Below are 16,545 nucleotides of genomic sequence, written 5' to 3'. Positions count from 1 at the left end.
GCATTTTTATCCGTTCTTCTATGTGTAGCATTGACTACACCACTTTTCATGTTTCTTTTCCATTGAAAAGCTGATACCCTGCGGAGTTCATCGTACTCATTATATTGTTACCCAGTAGGTCTAAACGAATATATTCCTTCACAATCTGACATGTAAATTCAATTTAATTAATTATTTTAAAACAGCACTTACCTGGACATGTTGTTCGTGGTATCTGTTCGATGTATTTAGTCATTGATTGCTCTTTGAAGACTGACAACTTGGACAATTGGGCACTTAACTGTGTGGGCTGGAGTTATGGGAATATACTATAAAGGAATAAACTGGTACCAAAGGTACGTCCACGTGTTTATTGCATTCATAAAAATGTTATCAAATTATGATTCCACCCACACATAAGTGGCACTCCCTTAACTGTAAACTGTGTGACGAGCTGCTCTTGGCTCAAATTACAAGAGTATAGTGTCATTTTTATTTGATCAGGGTTATTATTCTTAATTTAACATTGATAAAAAATATAAATATCCTGTCACACAAATTAATTAATCTATGGCACATTGAAATAGTGGGTTGGTGACAGTATTACAATACCACCTCTGAATTGCTTGAGGCAACTCTAAAAAAACATGGCACAACAAAGAATCACTATGAGCACTTCACACAAAAACAAGTTTATAGCCGGGTTCTAGTTTTTGGCACCGTCTTCCTGCTTCTAGAAGCAACAAGCAGGTACACTGCCAAAAACTGTTCAAATCACCTGACCAGAGACAACATAGCAACATCACATGACGATGATACCTCTGAGGGAGACCGCAGAAACCTTTGATCATTGTTTTATAAAACAAAGTTTATTTACAGATATTTATCATGTTACATTACACACTGTGATTTAAGGGGAGACGCTACAGGCAAAACTCATTTTTTCAGTTTTCAGATTTTGGGCCAAATCTGTCTCTGAACATACAAACTTTCACCCGGAAACAGAAAACATGCCTAATCTTCACAATAACATGTTTAAATATTGCGCTGATTCAATGTTCCCCCATAGACTTATATGGGAGAACACAATTTCAAGGGCCTTTTTCTCAAAACACACATTTTTCTGTCATTGTGGCGACACTATGTCCACGTCAGTCGGACCTAAAGACGTCACATTTTCCAGCCTTGGACTGAACAATATTTGGAAGATTTTTTCAGAGGGATTTTTTATTATTTAATCCCTTAAGCCCCATTTATTGAGTTTTGAATGTCAAAAAATAAGGCAAAAATTAAATTTTGACAAAATTTTCCACTAAAAACAGCTTCTTTTAAAACTAAACAAGAAATCCAAAATCCCCTCTGAGAAAGTCTTGGCAACTCATTCATCAATATAAATGAAACCATAAATTTGAATGTAGCTCTAATCGTTATTCAGATTTCGTCACTGAAAAGATGTGAAATTTGGGCATTTTTAGGCATAAAACACCTTGTTCTTATATGAAAAGATAAAATGACAGAAAACTTGCCATGTATTTTGTCTCACATTTATGCCAGTGATCTACACCAAACGTTTCAAATTGATATCTGTAAATATACATTTTTTCCCTATTCACCTGCAGTGTCTCGCCTTAAGTAAAGTCTATGGTGACTTCTGCCTTAGAGTTTGACTGCAAATCTGTGGCTGATGCAGTGATCTCTGTGTCCCCAAAGATGACCTCCATTCGGACCTCGCGCTCCAAGCCTCCAGTAATGTCTGGCATGTGCACCACAAATTGCCCGACCTCCTCTGCGCCAGCGTCATCGATGTATGTCAGGTTTTTTCGCTCTGTGCGGAAGAATCTGAACTTCATTTTTTGCTGATCGGTGCTTATTGGTTTAAACATGTACTCTTTTGTTTTATTAAAACCAACATCCTCATCGATTTCCACTATTTTATCAAAGAGGTCATCACACCAGTCTCCCTTTGCGTTAGTATACTTCTTGTTCATTTTGTGTTTACGAGCATCAAACTTCTTTGCAACATCAAACCCATAAGTGAACCGACTTTTACGAGACACAATGACAGCTTTGTCCGTCCCAAACATCACTGCCCCCTTCAACACTGCCTCTTGTGGACAATCTGGGCACAGCACTTTGTAATGAGATCCAAACTGGTTTTCAACGTGATCACGGAGGACTTGGCTGAAGGCGTAGCCTCCCACCAACAGAATGTATTTAATTTCTGTTGTGTTCTTAAGGATTTCCTGGAGGCTGTTCCTGACTCCTGTCAAACTCTCCTCAAAGAAAGACCTCATTTTTTTCTTGGATATTTTGATTTTTCCTCTATTCCAAGATGCACCTTTGTCATTGTCAAAAAACGTTTCGATCTTCTTCTTTGTCTGTGCTATCTGTCCCAGATTGTACGGACAATAGAACTGTGCGTCCTGATCGTCCTGCTTCATGATGGTGAAATCATACATGAGCTGCTGAAGTTCTCCAGGATGATTAGCCTCGTACTCGCCCCACACTCCATCATCAAAGATCTCTCTGAGGAACTCTTTGAACTTTCTGTCCACCGTTTGTCCTCCCATGTCGTTCCCCGAGGCTTTGTGCAGCTCCTTTAGCCTTCCATCAGTCAGGACTTCATGGACAGTGATGTCGATGGTTCCTCCTGCAGCAACAGAAAAACAGTCAGAAGCACTGCAGCGAACTTACATACGTACATAAAGATTAATTGATCATCAATGAGACTGGGTTGATTTTGGTTTGGAAAAGATAACAGACAGCACGAGCTCTATCTGCCAGAGCTTGTTAAGGCAAATGGGACCTGACAACATGCAGTTTTGGTACTGTACTTTACTTTAGTAGTGTTATTACTGTGGGAAATTGATGATTTTTAGCTAATGTTATATTTTATAATGCTATTGAATGTTTTTTATGAGTTTAATCTATGTGCTTTAAGTTTCAGTGGAAAACCAATCTTTTCACACGCACATTGCTGCAACAATACCCCATTTCTCGCTCTTGCATTCTTTTGCTCATATCTATGGAGACGTCCAGGTGCCCACACCAGTGTGGACAATAATAACTCCAAATAAGGATTCAGGAAGACACTTCTAGTGGAAAACTACTGAGAGAAAAGCTTGGTGACCTTGGCCTAAGCTCAACTCATCTCCTATCTCTTCGTGAACGTCACATTTTTGATAATATATATTGTAAGAGCGCAGTTAGACGATGCTTTTCCCGGGACTGCCCCGCTCGAGCACCGTGTGTGTGTGTTAGTGTAGGGACTTTAGCGCTCGGAGAATCTGTGTTTAGAATTGTAATTGTTATAGGGAATAAATCTTCTTTGTCTAAAGCTACTGAATTCTGGTTGTTTCTCCTTGGACCTTGGGATCAACGAACACGCTTGGCGAGACCTTTTTGATACTTTAATACTTTAAACTTAACTGTTTAACTGTGTTTAAATTGATCTTATGGAGTCAGATCTTGTGTATATTAGAGTGCTAATATTTCCTGTAAAATCGCCTACAGTTTTGGTGACCCCGACGTGATTCCAAGTGACCAATGGGAACCCCAGTCTCGTCCTCAAGGACTTGAGACAGGCAACAGACCTCCGTGACCTCTGCTCACTTGTGTACACCGCCGCGGCACTTCTAAAAGGTAAGGACAAGCCTGTTGTTTTTAAATAACCAAAATTGTCCACATTGGGAACAGAAAATTGTGTGTACACAAGTAAGCATATCACTGAGTGTCTGCCGTTTCAATTTGAAATAAAATACAAACAAAACTTAAGAAAACTTAAAGTTAAAGTTTTTTGAAAAACACAGATTGTCTGAATGTGGTGGCTCGAGCGGAGAAGTAGGGACAGGATTTTATGTTGTGAAATGTGCTGGAAGTGTGAAATGAAATGTATATATAATGTATATAAAGTTTAAGTGATTGAAAGGGAGTGGCACCGCGGGCCAGCTCGCCTATAGGTACAATTATCGGAGGAGGTCGGCGTGCCTTGCTCATTAATGATATTGTAGCCTGCCACCCCGTAGACTGGGAAAGACCTAGACGTAGGTTCTTTGTTGCAACGTTACGGTATACGTTGGGGAGGTTTGTGGTCCTCAAAAACCGTTGTAAATATAAGAGTTACTCATTGTACGGTCGGCGTGCCGTTTTTTATAGAACATTGTATATAAAGTTAAAGTGACTGAAAGGGAGTGGCACCGCATGATACTATAGAAGTCAGTAACGGGCCAGCTCGCCTATAGGTACAATTATCGGAGGAGGTCGGCGTGCCTTGCTCATTAACGATATTGTAGCCTGCCACCCCGTAGACTGGGAAAGACCTAGACGTAGGTTCTTTGTTGCAACGTTACGGTATACGTTGGGGAGGTTTGTGGTCCTCAAAAACCGTTGTAAATATAAGAGTTACTCATTGTACGGTCGGCGTGCCGTTTTTTATAGAACATTGTATATAAAGTTAAAGTGACTGAAAGGGAGTGGCACCGCATGATACTATAGAAGTCAGTAACGGGCCAGCTCGCCTATAGGTACAATTATCGGAGGAGGTCGGCGTGCCTTGCTCATTAACGATATTGTAGCCTGCCACCCCGTAGACTGGGAAAGACCTAGACGTAGGTTCTTTGTTGCAACGTTACGGTATACGTTGGGGAGGTTTGTGGCCCCCAAAAACCGTTGTAAATATAAGAGTCACTCGTTGTACGGTCGGCGTGCCGTGTTGTATAGAAAAATGTGCATGGTATTAAATTGTGTAACCCGGGATATTAAGTATTGTGTAAAATTTTGAATTGTGTAACCCATGATATTAAGTATTGTGTAAAAAAATTGAATTGTGTAACCCATGATATTAAGTATTGTGTGAAAACGTTGAGTGAAAATGGATGGTGAATGTGAGAGAGAGAGTGAAGAATATGGATGGATATGTGTGAGTATGTGTATAAATAAAAGTTGTGCAAAGAGCTCCTTAAAACTAGCGTCTGGCTTTGAAAGGAGTTCACATAACTAAAGTTGAGGAGGAAGTGAAAATAATAATAATAATGAGAATAATAATAATAATAATAATATATATAAAAGGAAGCAAAAATATAATGGATATAATAAACTATAACAAACATACTAACAGAAATAGATAAAATGACACTGCTTTAGGTTATGGACTCAAACGTCCGTACTTTAAGTGCATATGAGAGGTTTTAATTTCTTTTATATTTACAGAGATAAGATTTGTTTAGTGAAGCAGCAATTTAATAAAGGACAAATGGGAAGAAAAATTATTTCTATCAATATATATAGTTAATAACAGAAGGATAGTCCCATAGAAGTTAAACTTTAATCCCTGTAGGGAAATCCATAGAAAAGAATTACAAGATGATTGAATTCTCATTGATAAAACATGGTTGGCACAGCGACAGTTTAAATCTTACTTGTATTTATGTCACTTATTGTTACTGTCCAATGAGGAAGTGAGACCATAGTATTTGTGTTGTAGGTAGAACCTAATGAATATTAAAATTTTTTGCAGAATCTTAAGTATAATTGTTTTAAATGTTTTAGCACAATGTTTGTCTAATGCCATAATCGTGCACATGACAAATGTCAGTTTTAATAGACCTAAGGAAAACCTTTGCTGATATCTGGCCTCGAAACTAAATACCGTGTGAAAGAAAAACACAAAAATGTATTAATTGCGACAAATTACTGAAACAAATATTCCTGTGAGCAGTCGACGAAAGATAACACAAACCTAAATCACATTGTAGCAACATGCAGCGTTTCCCCTGCCATTATTTACAAGTAGAACAGAATAAAATAGAGCAAAGCATTGGTGAGAGATGGTGAGTGTGTGACTCGATGGTGTGGGACAGTCTGGATTTGAAAAGTGGCAGAGAGTCTATGGTACGTAGGTCGGGGGAGTGAGTTCCAGAGCTGGGGGCAGAGCGGCTGAAGGCTCACCCCCTGGTGACGGAGCTGGAGAGAAGGAGCAGAATGTGTGGGCAGGAGGTCAGATATGCACGGAGGAGCCAGGTTAGGAAGTGCTTTGAATGTAATGATTTTTGTATTTTGAATTAGATTCTTTGTTTTATGGGAAGCCAGTGAAGTTGCTTGTGAGAGGTGAAGGTCCGTGTGATGGCGTGTGCTGTACGGTTTTGAAAGAGCTGCATTTCCTGGAGGGAGTTGTCTAAATTGAACTGGATATTTATCATAAAGGAATTCAAACAAAATGGTTACAATATTATCTACAGGCTAGATATTTTCCCCGGCAGTGTGCACATTTTGGTCTTAACTTCTTAGTCAAACCGGTAAACATATAAGGGAAACACTGACATGGGTTGAGAACTGTATAGAGTTTTTATAAAGTTTGGGATAAAACATGTACAATAGGCCTGGATGAAAGAGAGTGTGTTTGAGAGTGCGCATGGGGGACGACGGATGGAAATTACCCCAAGGTGTGGCTTGTTTACATGCATGAGACCCATGTATGTTCATTAACATGCACTGTCCCTACCAAATAAGCCAATAAGTACATTTAAAAAAAGAAAGAAAAATAAATAAATAAATAAATAGCAAATGAACACCCAAGACTGACTAAAAAATAATAATAATTAAAAAAAAATTTTTTTTTTTACTTCACTTTAATCTGAAATAACTGACCATATAAGGACCAAAGCAATGGGCCAAACATCGTGTTTGAGCTAAAATTCTGAAGAAATATGAAAAATCTAGTTTTTTATATATACAAAGATGAATATGATGGTTTTGTATTGTGAAGATTTGTAAATACTGTGCAGAAGATACAAAAAACAACTGTAAATATTTAGAACATCGAACATGAACGTTGAAATATTGCCAAGAACTGACTGATAATTGAAAATATTATTGAACACAGCCTGATGTGAATTAATAGTAGGAACTGAGGGGCAGATCATTAGATTGATCTCCTGATTCCTTACATTCAAACTGTATTGGCTTAGCAGTTTTAGTATTATCATTTTAATGGCACCTCTAAATGAAATAAATAAATATAATGGACTTGAACACTAAACAATACGGTGCAGTGTTTATCTTCTCAGGTACCTGGCACATTGTGGAGATTGACTTGAACACCCTGATGGCGAGGACCTTTCCAGGTATATAACAATAATGAGGGGGACACTTGAAACGGACCCCTGAACAATGAATGGGGGAAAAGCCGTTTTAGAGACTGGAATGTGGAATGTGGACAGACCTGATCAACCTGGCCGCAGTCACCATTCTTATTGTCTGACCTATTTTGATAAGGGTTCTATAGGAAAAAATAAAAAACATGGGCAAAATTAATGCTAATTTGAACTAAAATTGTATATTAAGGGCTTCAGTGAGCCCTGGCACTGCCAGGTAATAGTAACGGTGCCATTGACAGTTACCCTGACTGACCCTGACTTTGACATGACGGACTCTGAGCGTTCCCTGGTACCAAAATGACCCCTTTGTGGGGTGAAGACCCGGATGAAGACATCTTCCCTGTCCCTAGTATATTGATTATAGCACACAAAACACACTTTACGATTTGCTAATACACCTTCACTACAGACAACTGTTCCATGAGAACTGTGCGATCAATTATATATCACATGTGCCTTACTGACAAGACAAGAGCATTATTAGCATTATTAATGACTAATAATGTAGTAGCCATTGTATGAAAGCTTTCACCACAAACCTTATACTCATTTGATATACTGTGACGGAAATATATGCACTCTGTTATCACATTTACGTTATACTCAAGCGTTTATAATCAAATTATTTTAAGAACAGTGCTGATTCTCTATTATATACCTTTACGTAAATGCCATGTTTAAATTTTGTCTTTCTAATTATCATATTAAACTAAACCTTAAAATGACACAACTTCTAGATTGTTGATCTCAGTTCTCCTGGAACCACATTTCGCACACACATAGAGCTGGAGCTAACAAATAGGTTTTAATCAGGTACACCATTAGTTACGGCCCAGGGACAGACGACGAGGCAGGGATAGAGAGGGTTTGAATCTCCTGGTACTCGTCGCAAATTCATGCCTGGTACCGGCACATCTGAAACTTTCTTGCCGTAAAGAAGGGGGCTGATTTTGAGAGTAGTTTACTAATAGTTTTAGGGCATTTTTTCTTTTCCACCCATTGTTATGACACATTCTTACTCTGTGCTGCTATGCCACATCATTGCTGCTTACACATAGCCGCTGATGGGGCATCATAGTGGTTTGGTATCTATCTCCATGGCGACCGGATATGTGCTGGCCCGGCAGTGCTCGTTTCTGATGGTTTAAATGGAGATCTGCATATCTAGCCACTTCCTGCCTATACAGTAATATAATGTTACACTTCCGGGGTTTGTAGCTTGTCATGGGTGGACAAGCTAACAGGGGGTATTGTAAGGGTCACTTTCACGTAGTTTAAATATGAAAATGAAGCGCCTGGGATATTGTAACGTAAGAGGCCGCTTCCAGAAAACACAGTGCATTGTTTCGGTTGTATCCGAAAGGTGCTCTAATCAGGCCAAGGTCAGGACACGAAAAGCTCCAGCAGCGCATCGTAACACTCCATCGCAACACTCCCCACACATTCCTTTTTGAAATACATGATTATGAGCTAATGATAAACATTTTTCCCATCGAGCCCATCCTACTTTGAATTTGAAAACGGCCTTGGAAAAAGTATCATCTGACTCAAACCAGGCCGGCTGCGAACTATTCCACACCGGACGTCTCTTCTTCCATTGAATAATTTTCCTTTTTCTGCTTTCGCTAACCACTTCAGTTAGTCTCCAGGTCAGAGCTGCAAGTTAAGGTCTCCAGTGGGTTCTTAGGAGTGTTTCCTGTTCCCACTGTACGTGGATATATTACTCCCTGGTCGTAAGTCACACTTTACACCGCTTACATGCTTCGTTTTAATTACTCTGATGGCCTGGGTTACCCCAGTCCAAAAGAGGGAAGATTGGTATGGGTATTATAGTGCCGTGATTTTTTCTTTTTCACAAATAAACACCTGACACACCACAACATTCACCGTTAACAGTAGAAATACACCACAATAATAGCGGCATGTACAGACCTTACAATCTCAGACTACTATTTTAATGTTGGCGTGATGCCACAAGACAATATGGCACACGCTTACTCTATTGCAATAACTCCGTGGTTGTAACCCAGACCGGGAGGTGGGGCATACACATAATGGCAACTGCCATGACCACATGCAATCACACTTTGACCAGACCTTTTAAAATGTGTGCCCGACGCAGTGATTATTATACCAACCTCATTGACCCGCATGGCATGACACAGACAACAACAAAAATATGCATTAAGTCAATATATGGTACAAATATGCCAAATGGACTGCTAATCACAGGAATCTGATCAATTGCTTTGTGTGTACCCAAATGCCCAAAGCTTCAGGAACCCCATCTTTATTTGTCAGACCATACCAATCCAAACCAGCTCTGACATGCTACCCTCTGTCCTGTCTAAAAGACTGTTAAAATATATCACTCACATTAAACAGAACCCCCACCTTTGAATTAGAAATTACTATAGAATTTTGTCACAAAAGCCATCTCTGACCTGCAAAAACAGGCAGAGACCAGAAATTTCTGTTGCTTGTACTAATCATACTGATTTGGTTCTGTGTCTTTGCCATGTGCATAGTGCCCTGTCTTCGCAGCATGCTGTCTAAAATGATAACCTCGATGGTGGGACCAGGAGGACAGTATGTGCTGGTGCCGGTATCAACGGATGCTGCGGAGACAGCGGACACCACAGAGACTGATGAACTCCTGCCATAACAGTATGCAATGAACACACACACACACACACACACACACACACACACACACACACACACACACACACACACACACACACACAGATATATACATTTGTATTGTAAGTTTTTTTAATTTATATTGGACATTTAAAAAATAAAAATATTTTTTATACACGGCCATTTCATTGTTTGCTTTTGCCATTTTTTGTGATCTCTGGTTAGAGATCAAAAGAGGGAATGTGGGAAATTGATGATTTTTAGCTAATGTTATATTTTATAATGCTATTGAATGTTTTTTATGAGTTTAATCTATGTGCTTTAAGTTTCAGTGGAAAACCAATCTTTTCACACGCACATTGCTGCAACAATACCCCATTTCTCGCTCTTGCATTCTTTTGCTCATATCTATGGAGACGTCCAGGTGCCCACACCAGTGTGGACAATAATAACTCCAAATAAGGATTCAGGAAGACACTTCTAGTGGAAAACTACTGAGAGAAAAGCTTGGTGACCTTGGCCTAAGCTCAACTCATCTCCTATCTCTTCGTGAACGTCACATTTTTGATAATATATATTGTAAGAGCGCAGTTAGACGATGCTTTTCCCGGGACTGCCCCGCTCGAGCACCGTGTGTGTGTGTTAGTGTAGGGACTTTAGCGCTCGGAGAATCTGTGTTTAGAATTGTAATTGTTATAGGGAATAAATCTTCTTTGTCTAAAGCTACTGAATTCTGGTTGTTTCTCCTTGGACCTTGGGATCAACGAACACGCTTGGCGAGACCTTTTTGATACTTTAATACTTTAAACTTAACTGTTTAACTGTGTTTAAATTGATCTTATGGAGTCAGATCTTGTGTATATTAGAGTGCTAATATTTCCTGTAAAATCGCCTACATTACTTATTACTTTCACTCCACTACATTTGAAAAATATAACACTTTGTGCTTCACTACATTTCCCTAAAGGCTCCAAAGTCAAAAGTGTTAAAGGTGCATTATGCAACTTTTTATGTGTTGACATAAGTTGATATTAGTGTGTATTTGGCCTTTTCATTTTCATTTATTTATGTATTTATTTAATATGGACATAGCAATTACACTGGACGAACTAGATGCATTGTTTAAAGTGTTGACGTTGACGTGTTGACGTGTTGAAGATGAGCACATGTGCTCATCTTCAACACGTCACCTTTTAGTGACGCAGCAGTTGTATGATGGTGAGCATGGTGCCTTCGTTTCCCTCACAGTGGTCACTAGGACGCTCCAGAACCAATTGTTTATAGGGTTGTCGATAGGTTTTCACTGCTGATGGATCTGTTTCTATGGTTACCTTTACATTCCATCCAGAAAACCTGTAACAAACCCTAAAAAACAGAAATTAAATTGGTCCCGGAGCGTCCTCCTAGAGGCCACTGGGATGGAAAGAAAAGGCACCATGCTGACCACCTAACTGCTTTATTTTCCCGCTTGAATACTTTGACCCATTTGAAAGGCCTAATAATGTACACTCCAACAAATGTGTACTTTCTATTGTGAATACTGTGAAGTGTATTCTACAACAAAAACTTCAGTGCTGAAAAGCACGCAAGTTACTTCTTTTGAAGAAATTTAAGTCAAATGCTTTACCCACCACTGACCAGAACTAGTATTTTTATAATCGGTAAAATTGTTTAGTGTAAACAGAAGTAGATTAGGACAGTCCCGATTCCTGCCCTCAAGAGCACTTTGAATAGGTCTTTTGCTTTTGCATTTAACCTGCCCAGTCAAGTTGACAATATTGAAAAGTATATAAGTTGTTGTTTTGTGTATGTCTTCTTCTTCCAAAAAGTCGTGCCTTAACATACAGTATGTGGCAAATAGTACATTCAAGTTTTACTCGTTGTTATGTATCTCATGCTCTCCATAAGCAGTGATAGGACTGACATAAAACCTCACCTCCACAGTCCACCACGATGTACTGAGTTCCTGGTGTTTGCTCCAATGAAGTTCTGCTGTGATTCTCAGTCAGAAAACCATCTGGCGGGAGCTTCTTACACCAGATGGAGGCGGCCTCTGGCTCCAGGGCGATCACCAGCTTCTCCCCGTTGTCTCTGGACACGATGCCCGCCTGAAAACACAACAGTAAAGCCGGATTTGGGTAAAGCTGAACTCGAGAAAATGTACTCAGTTAAGTTGGGGGTTAAGAGGTTAATGGCCGAAATTTTACACCCGAATCGACCAACGAGATAGGCAACCAAAACCTCTGGACTGACCTGTACGGCGGCTTCTCTCATGAACTGTTTGGCCGCATTGTCCCAGATGGCGGGCACAGTCAGGACCCAGGTGAAGTCCGACGCCTCAAACTTCATGTTGCTGGTGGTTTTGCTGATGGTTTTCAGTGCGTCATGTTTGAGGAACTGCAGAGTGGCTGAAAACACTCGCAGGGCTTTCATCTTCTTTCCATTTTCAGCTTTAATCAATAGATCGGCATTGACACGTCGCTGTGGAAAATAGCACACAAAAATTCAGCACATTTTTATACAGCTATTTTCTACAGAAATAAGTTTCACAGCGGAGTAAAAATATTGCCAGAAGATCTTGGTTAGCCCTTTCCCGGAAGGCTAGGGGCGACGAAGATCTAATAATAATAACAATACATTTTATTTGTTGGCGCCTTTCTTAACACTCAAGATTTCTAGCGTTTCCAATGACATCACGCCTTGTTCCGGCTGCCATTTTGAATACCGAAGTAGCATTATGCAGTACTACAACATTTAACAATATATGTACTCAGGATATAAATGAAAGACGACTGACTGACAGTGGCATTTTTGTGCACTCGTAATCATTGCTTAAGAAGAAAACAGTAAAAACAGTTGTCATGTCAACAAAGTCCCAGTCTGAGTCAGTGTTTAAGCTGCTCAAGACGTTAGCATGCTACCGGTTAGCAACTGTCATCAACTGTCAATGGCATCAACACGATGAACACATGTGTGGCTCACATGTATGAACACTGATGAAATACTACACTAACAGCTCTGACCTCTGTCACATGTTGTATCCAAGGCCAGATGTTTGTGGTTCAGGGCTTTGTCTTGAAGAGGTCAGAGCTGAGCTGTTGTAGCTAAATGCTAACTGGTAGCATGCTAATGTCTTGCAGCTTGAACACTGACACTGGTTTCTTCACATAAATGTGGGTCTCTTTAACTGTTATTGTCACATGTGGTACTGCATAATTCTACTTCAGTATTCAATATGGCTGCTATGACAACAAAAGTCACATGACTGAATGGCATGTATTAACCTCATTCTGGAAGTATGAGTGAGCGCCGCCATTTGATTTGATTTGATTTGATTTGACTTATTTATTTTCACATAAGTAACGACAGACATTTTGATTACATAAAAAAAAAATAAAAAAAAATAATAATAATAGAGCGCCGCTATGAATTGTGCGTGCCCCTTTTTTCATATCAGTTAACATGGGACTGGTCCAGATAAAATCAGTCACTGCACGAAAACAAAGCAGAGAGACGGTGCAGTGTTGACATGTTGGTGCAAATGAACATCTGACATTTTACACAAATCAATCGACTAAACATCAGATTTTGGCGGCAAATATTTCCCCTCTCTCTGTTTAAATGAACGGGCTTCGCGCTCGACCGGAAGAGTCAGGACAACAGAAGTGCCAAGACAAAGCAAAAAGAGGCAAAAGTGGGCGGGGCAGAATAAGGTGACTAAGACAAACCTACAGCTTCAAAAAAGGGTTGGATTTTGGAGAAAAGTGTAATACCAATACCCATTGCTTAATTTGATCCCCCGTTTTGGGGGAATTCAATTTTTTTCAGGGTAAAGGATCCGGGAAATATTTAGGAGGATCCGTCAAAAAAATATCTGATATAATGGTGTCTAATGAGATGTTCCGGCAAATGTTTTGGTCTGTTCCCCCAATCTATCACATCAGACTAAAAATGTTCCTGAAAATACTAATTTATAAATTAAGCACTGCCAATACCATGCAACTCTTTTGTGGTGATCAATATTTTACCAATGCAAACATTATCTCTATGGCACATTTTTCAGCAATAAAAAGTTTGAGAAAAATGCAAATAGTTTTACATATGGATGTGAACTCACATGTTTGACATTTATTATGTGTCAAATTAAATCAACAGCCATAGCCTCAATTCTATATTTATACACTGATGTCTCCTCCAGTAAATCATTTACATCATCTGCCAAGTGCTTGTTTTCTACCTTGTAGTTTTTAAATATGTGTTTTCTTCCATCAAGACACGAGTAACTCGCCAAAGGAGACGGCTTCCCGCTAACATCTTGTGTTTTTAACTGTAATTATTTTGTCTTATAACATAAAGTAGCGACAGTGGTGCACAGGGCTGGACGGGCCATCGGGAGATTTGGGAGTTCCCGGTGGGCCGACGTACTTTTGGGGGCGGTTGGGCCAGTCAGACCGAGATAAGGCCCGTTATACCTTACACCGGCCCACAATTAGCGCGAGTAAGGCCATTAGAATCTCTATCATTACATAGATGCAATTACACGACTCTATATCGTGAGGGATGTGACGCCTTTCTTGAGTCATGGTTCAGATAATCTGGTATAATGAGCGATGGGCCTCTGGGACATCACACTCATGCCCCTCACATTGTGAATATAAGAGGAAATAGTTTACTGTAACTCCCTCCAGGACCCACAGAACCTCAGACCTCCATTTTTATACATTTTAGACAAATGTTTGCAAAGAAGTGCATGCTGGGAGTTGTCAGGTGACTCTTGCCCCTCGTCGTCAGTGCAGTTTGGAAATCTTCCAGTTTCCATTGAAAGGATTTACAATGTTTTGGCCTTTTTGGGACTTCTATTCTCACTCCACACCTCTGTAACTCTGCAGTTTGATCATTTGGTTGGTTTTTGAGAAGTTTATTTGTTTTGCAGTCGCGAGAGGAACATTTTAAGATGTTTAAGTAATTGTACAAAAGTTCCTTCAAGTTGTAAATGAAAAGATTAAAGTATTGAGTCTATGAGGTGTTCGGCAGAAACAACATGAAAAAACTATTGTCCTCGATTTGTAGCTTATGCTGTTTTAGTTCAAGCCAAGGGCTCATTGTTTTGCTCATCACCTCGACTATTGCATTAAATATGACTGTTTTGTTTTTTTAAGAGGGCCGCCTCCTGAAGATGCACAGTTTTTGTTTTTTGTTTTGTATACTTTATTGTCCCTGTAGGGAAATTTGTCCTCTGCATTTAACCCATCCTTCGATGCCACTGGGGCGACCCGTAAGGAGCAGTGGTTGACGGCCGTGCTGCGCGTGCCGCGCCCCCGGTCAGAATCACCTGGCTGGAGGATTCACCTATTGCACATGTTTTTAGTGGTAGGGGAAACCGGAGTACCCGGAGGAAGGAGGAAACCTACGCAGACACGGGGAGAACATGTAAACTCCACACAGAAAGGCCCCGTCCTGGTGGGAATCGAACCCGGGACCTTCTAGCTGTGAAGCGGAGGCGCTAACCGCTGCGCTACCGTGCCGCCCAGTGTCTGGTTTATGAATGAGAGTGAGTTTGGGCCTGATGAAGGTGGAAAAGCACTTTACCATAAATGTTGGGGATTTTGTGTGGGGTAGGTCCAAGTCACTAAAAATTACAGACATTACAGAGCTAAACATTTCCCTGATCGTTTTGTTCTTTTCTTTGTTAATAATGTGGAATATGAAGCTTAAATGGAAGGACTGAGCACCGCAATGCATTCCTTTGATTTTGGAAAAGTAATTGTGCTCTAAATATCTCATATATGTGTATAAGTTAGAGTAGCTGTATGGGAATCAGGCTTTTAAAAAGCAGTTTTTATATGAACTGTGCCAAAATCAAGACAAAGCTCTGAGCCCACCCTGCAATCCCAGGCCCGCCCCCTCAGGGAACTACTGGACTAGAGTAAGCACACCCTGTCGAAAAGCCAAACATTTAAGGAGTTATGAGCAAAGAGCATATTATCATCACACAATCCAGCAGCCTCCATTGCAGAATTTACATTGGGTTTATAACATAAGGTACTTGCCTGTCCATACAGAGACATCTTGAAGTTGTTGAAGAGGTAGCACTTCTCAGAGTCAGACGGGCTCATGTTGCTGTAATCTTCCTTGGCCTGGTAACCGAAGGACATGAACTTCTGTTCTCCGTCAAACAGGATACAGTTGGGCGCCTTGGGGGTGTCCTGACTCTGCTTCTTACCCCAGTGTTTCACCCGAGGGCTGATGTCTTTGCCTTTGGGGGTGATGTTGTAGGCATATCCGCTGTACGCCGTCCCCAGATCGATGGCGATAATGCCCAATTTATCCATTCTTTAAAATCATGTCCAGAGAGTCGAGAGAACGTTTCAGTGATTAAGGTTTAGCTCATGCTGGATTATTAACCGTAGCCTGCACTTACAGCTCATAGAACAATCATATCGACGAAAGGCAGATTGTCCTGTTGTGTAACTTTATGATCATGCACTTTGTACTTTGGTTCATCCAAATCAAGTCATAAATCAATGTCAAAGCTGCAAAACAACTGTAAGAGCAGATGTTTACGGGGGGCAGATGCCGGAAGGCAGAGCCACCTTTACCAAGGGGCTAGCATAGTCAAAAAAAGAAACAGTGATTTGTTGATTTTCATGTCAATCACTTCACTTTGCGGCATGACTGACTGTGGGCCTAAAATTCTGTTTTACATTAAAGGGGCTGGAAGCAAGTTCGCCATTTTATACTCACTACTGCCACCTCAGTCCATATATGT

General features: G+C 40.2%; 1 protein-coding gene across 1 annotated transcript; it reads right to left on the bottom strand.

The window, feature by feature from the left end:
* Positions 1-1,607: 1,607 nt before the first annotated feature.
* Positions 1,608-16,108, bottom strand: LOC306978799 (heat shock 70 kDa protein 12A-like; the record flags this gene model as incomplete). The annotated part of the gene is made up of 4 exons (XM_079577479.1): positions 1,608-2,629; positions 11,713-11,884; positions 12,030-12,257; positions 15,827-16,108. The coding sequence occupies 4 exons, from the start codon at positions 16,106-16,108 to the stop codon at positions 1,608-1,610; spliced, it is 1,704 nt and encodes a 567-aa protein (XP_079433605.1).
* Positions 16,109-16,545: the final 437 nt, after the last annotated feature.

This window comes from Gobius niger (assembly GCF_951799975.1).
Source record: "Gobius niger genome assembly, chromosome: 19".
In the NCBI taxonomy this organism is placed as follows: Eukaryota; Metazoa; Chordata; class Actinopteri; order Gobiiformes; family Gobiidae; genus Gobius; species Gobius niger.
Note: the sequence above shows the minus strand (reverse complement) of the source record. Positions and strands in the feature narration are given on the sequence as shown.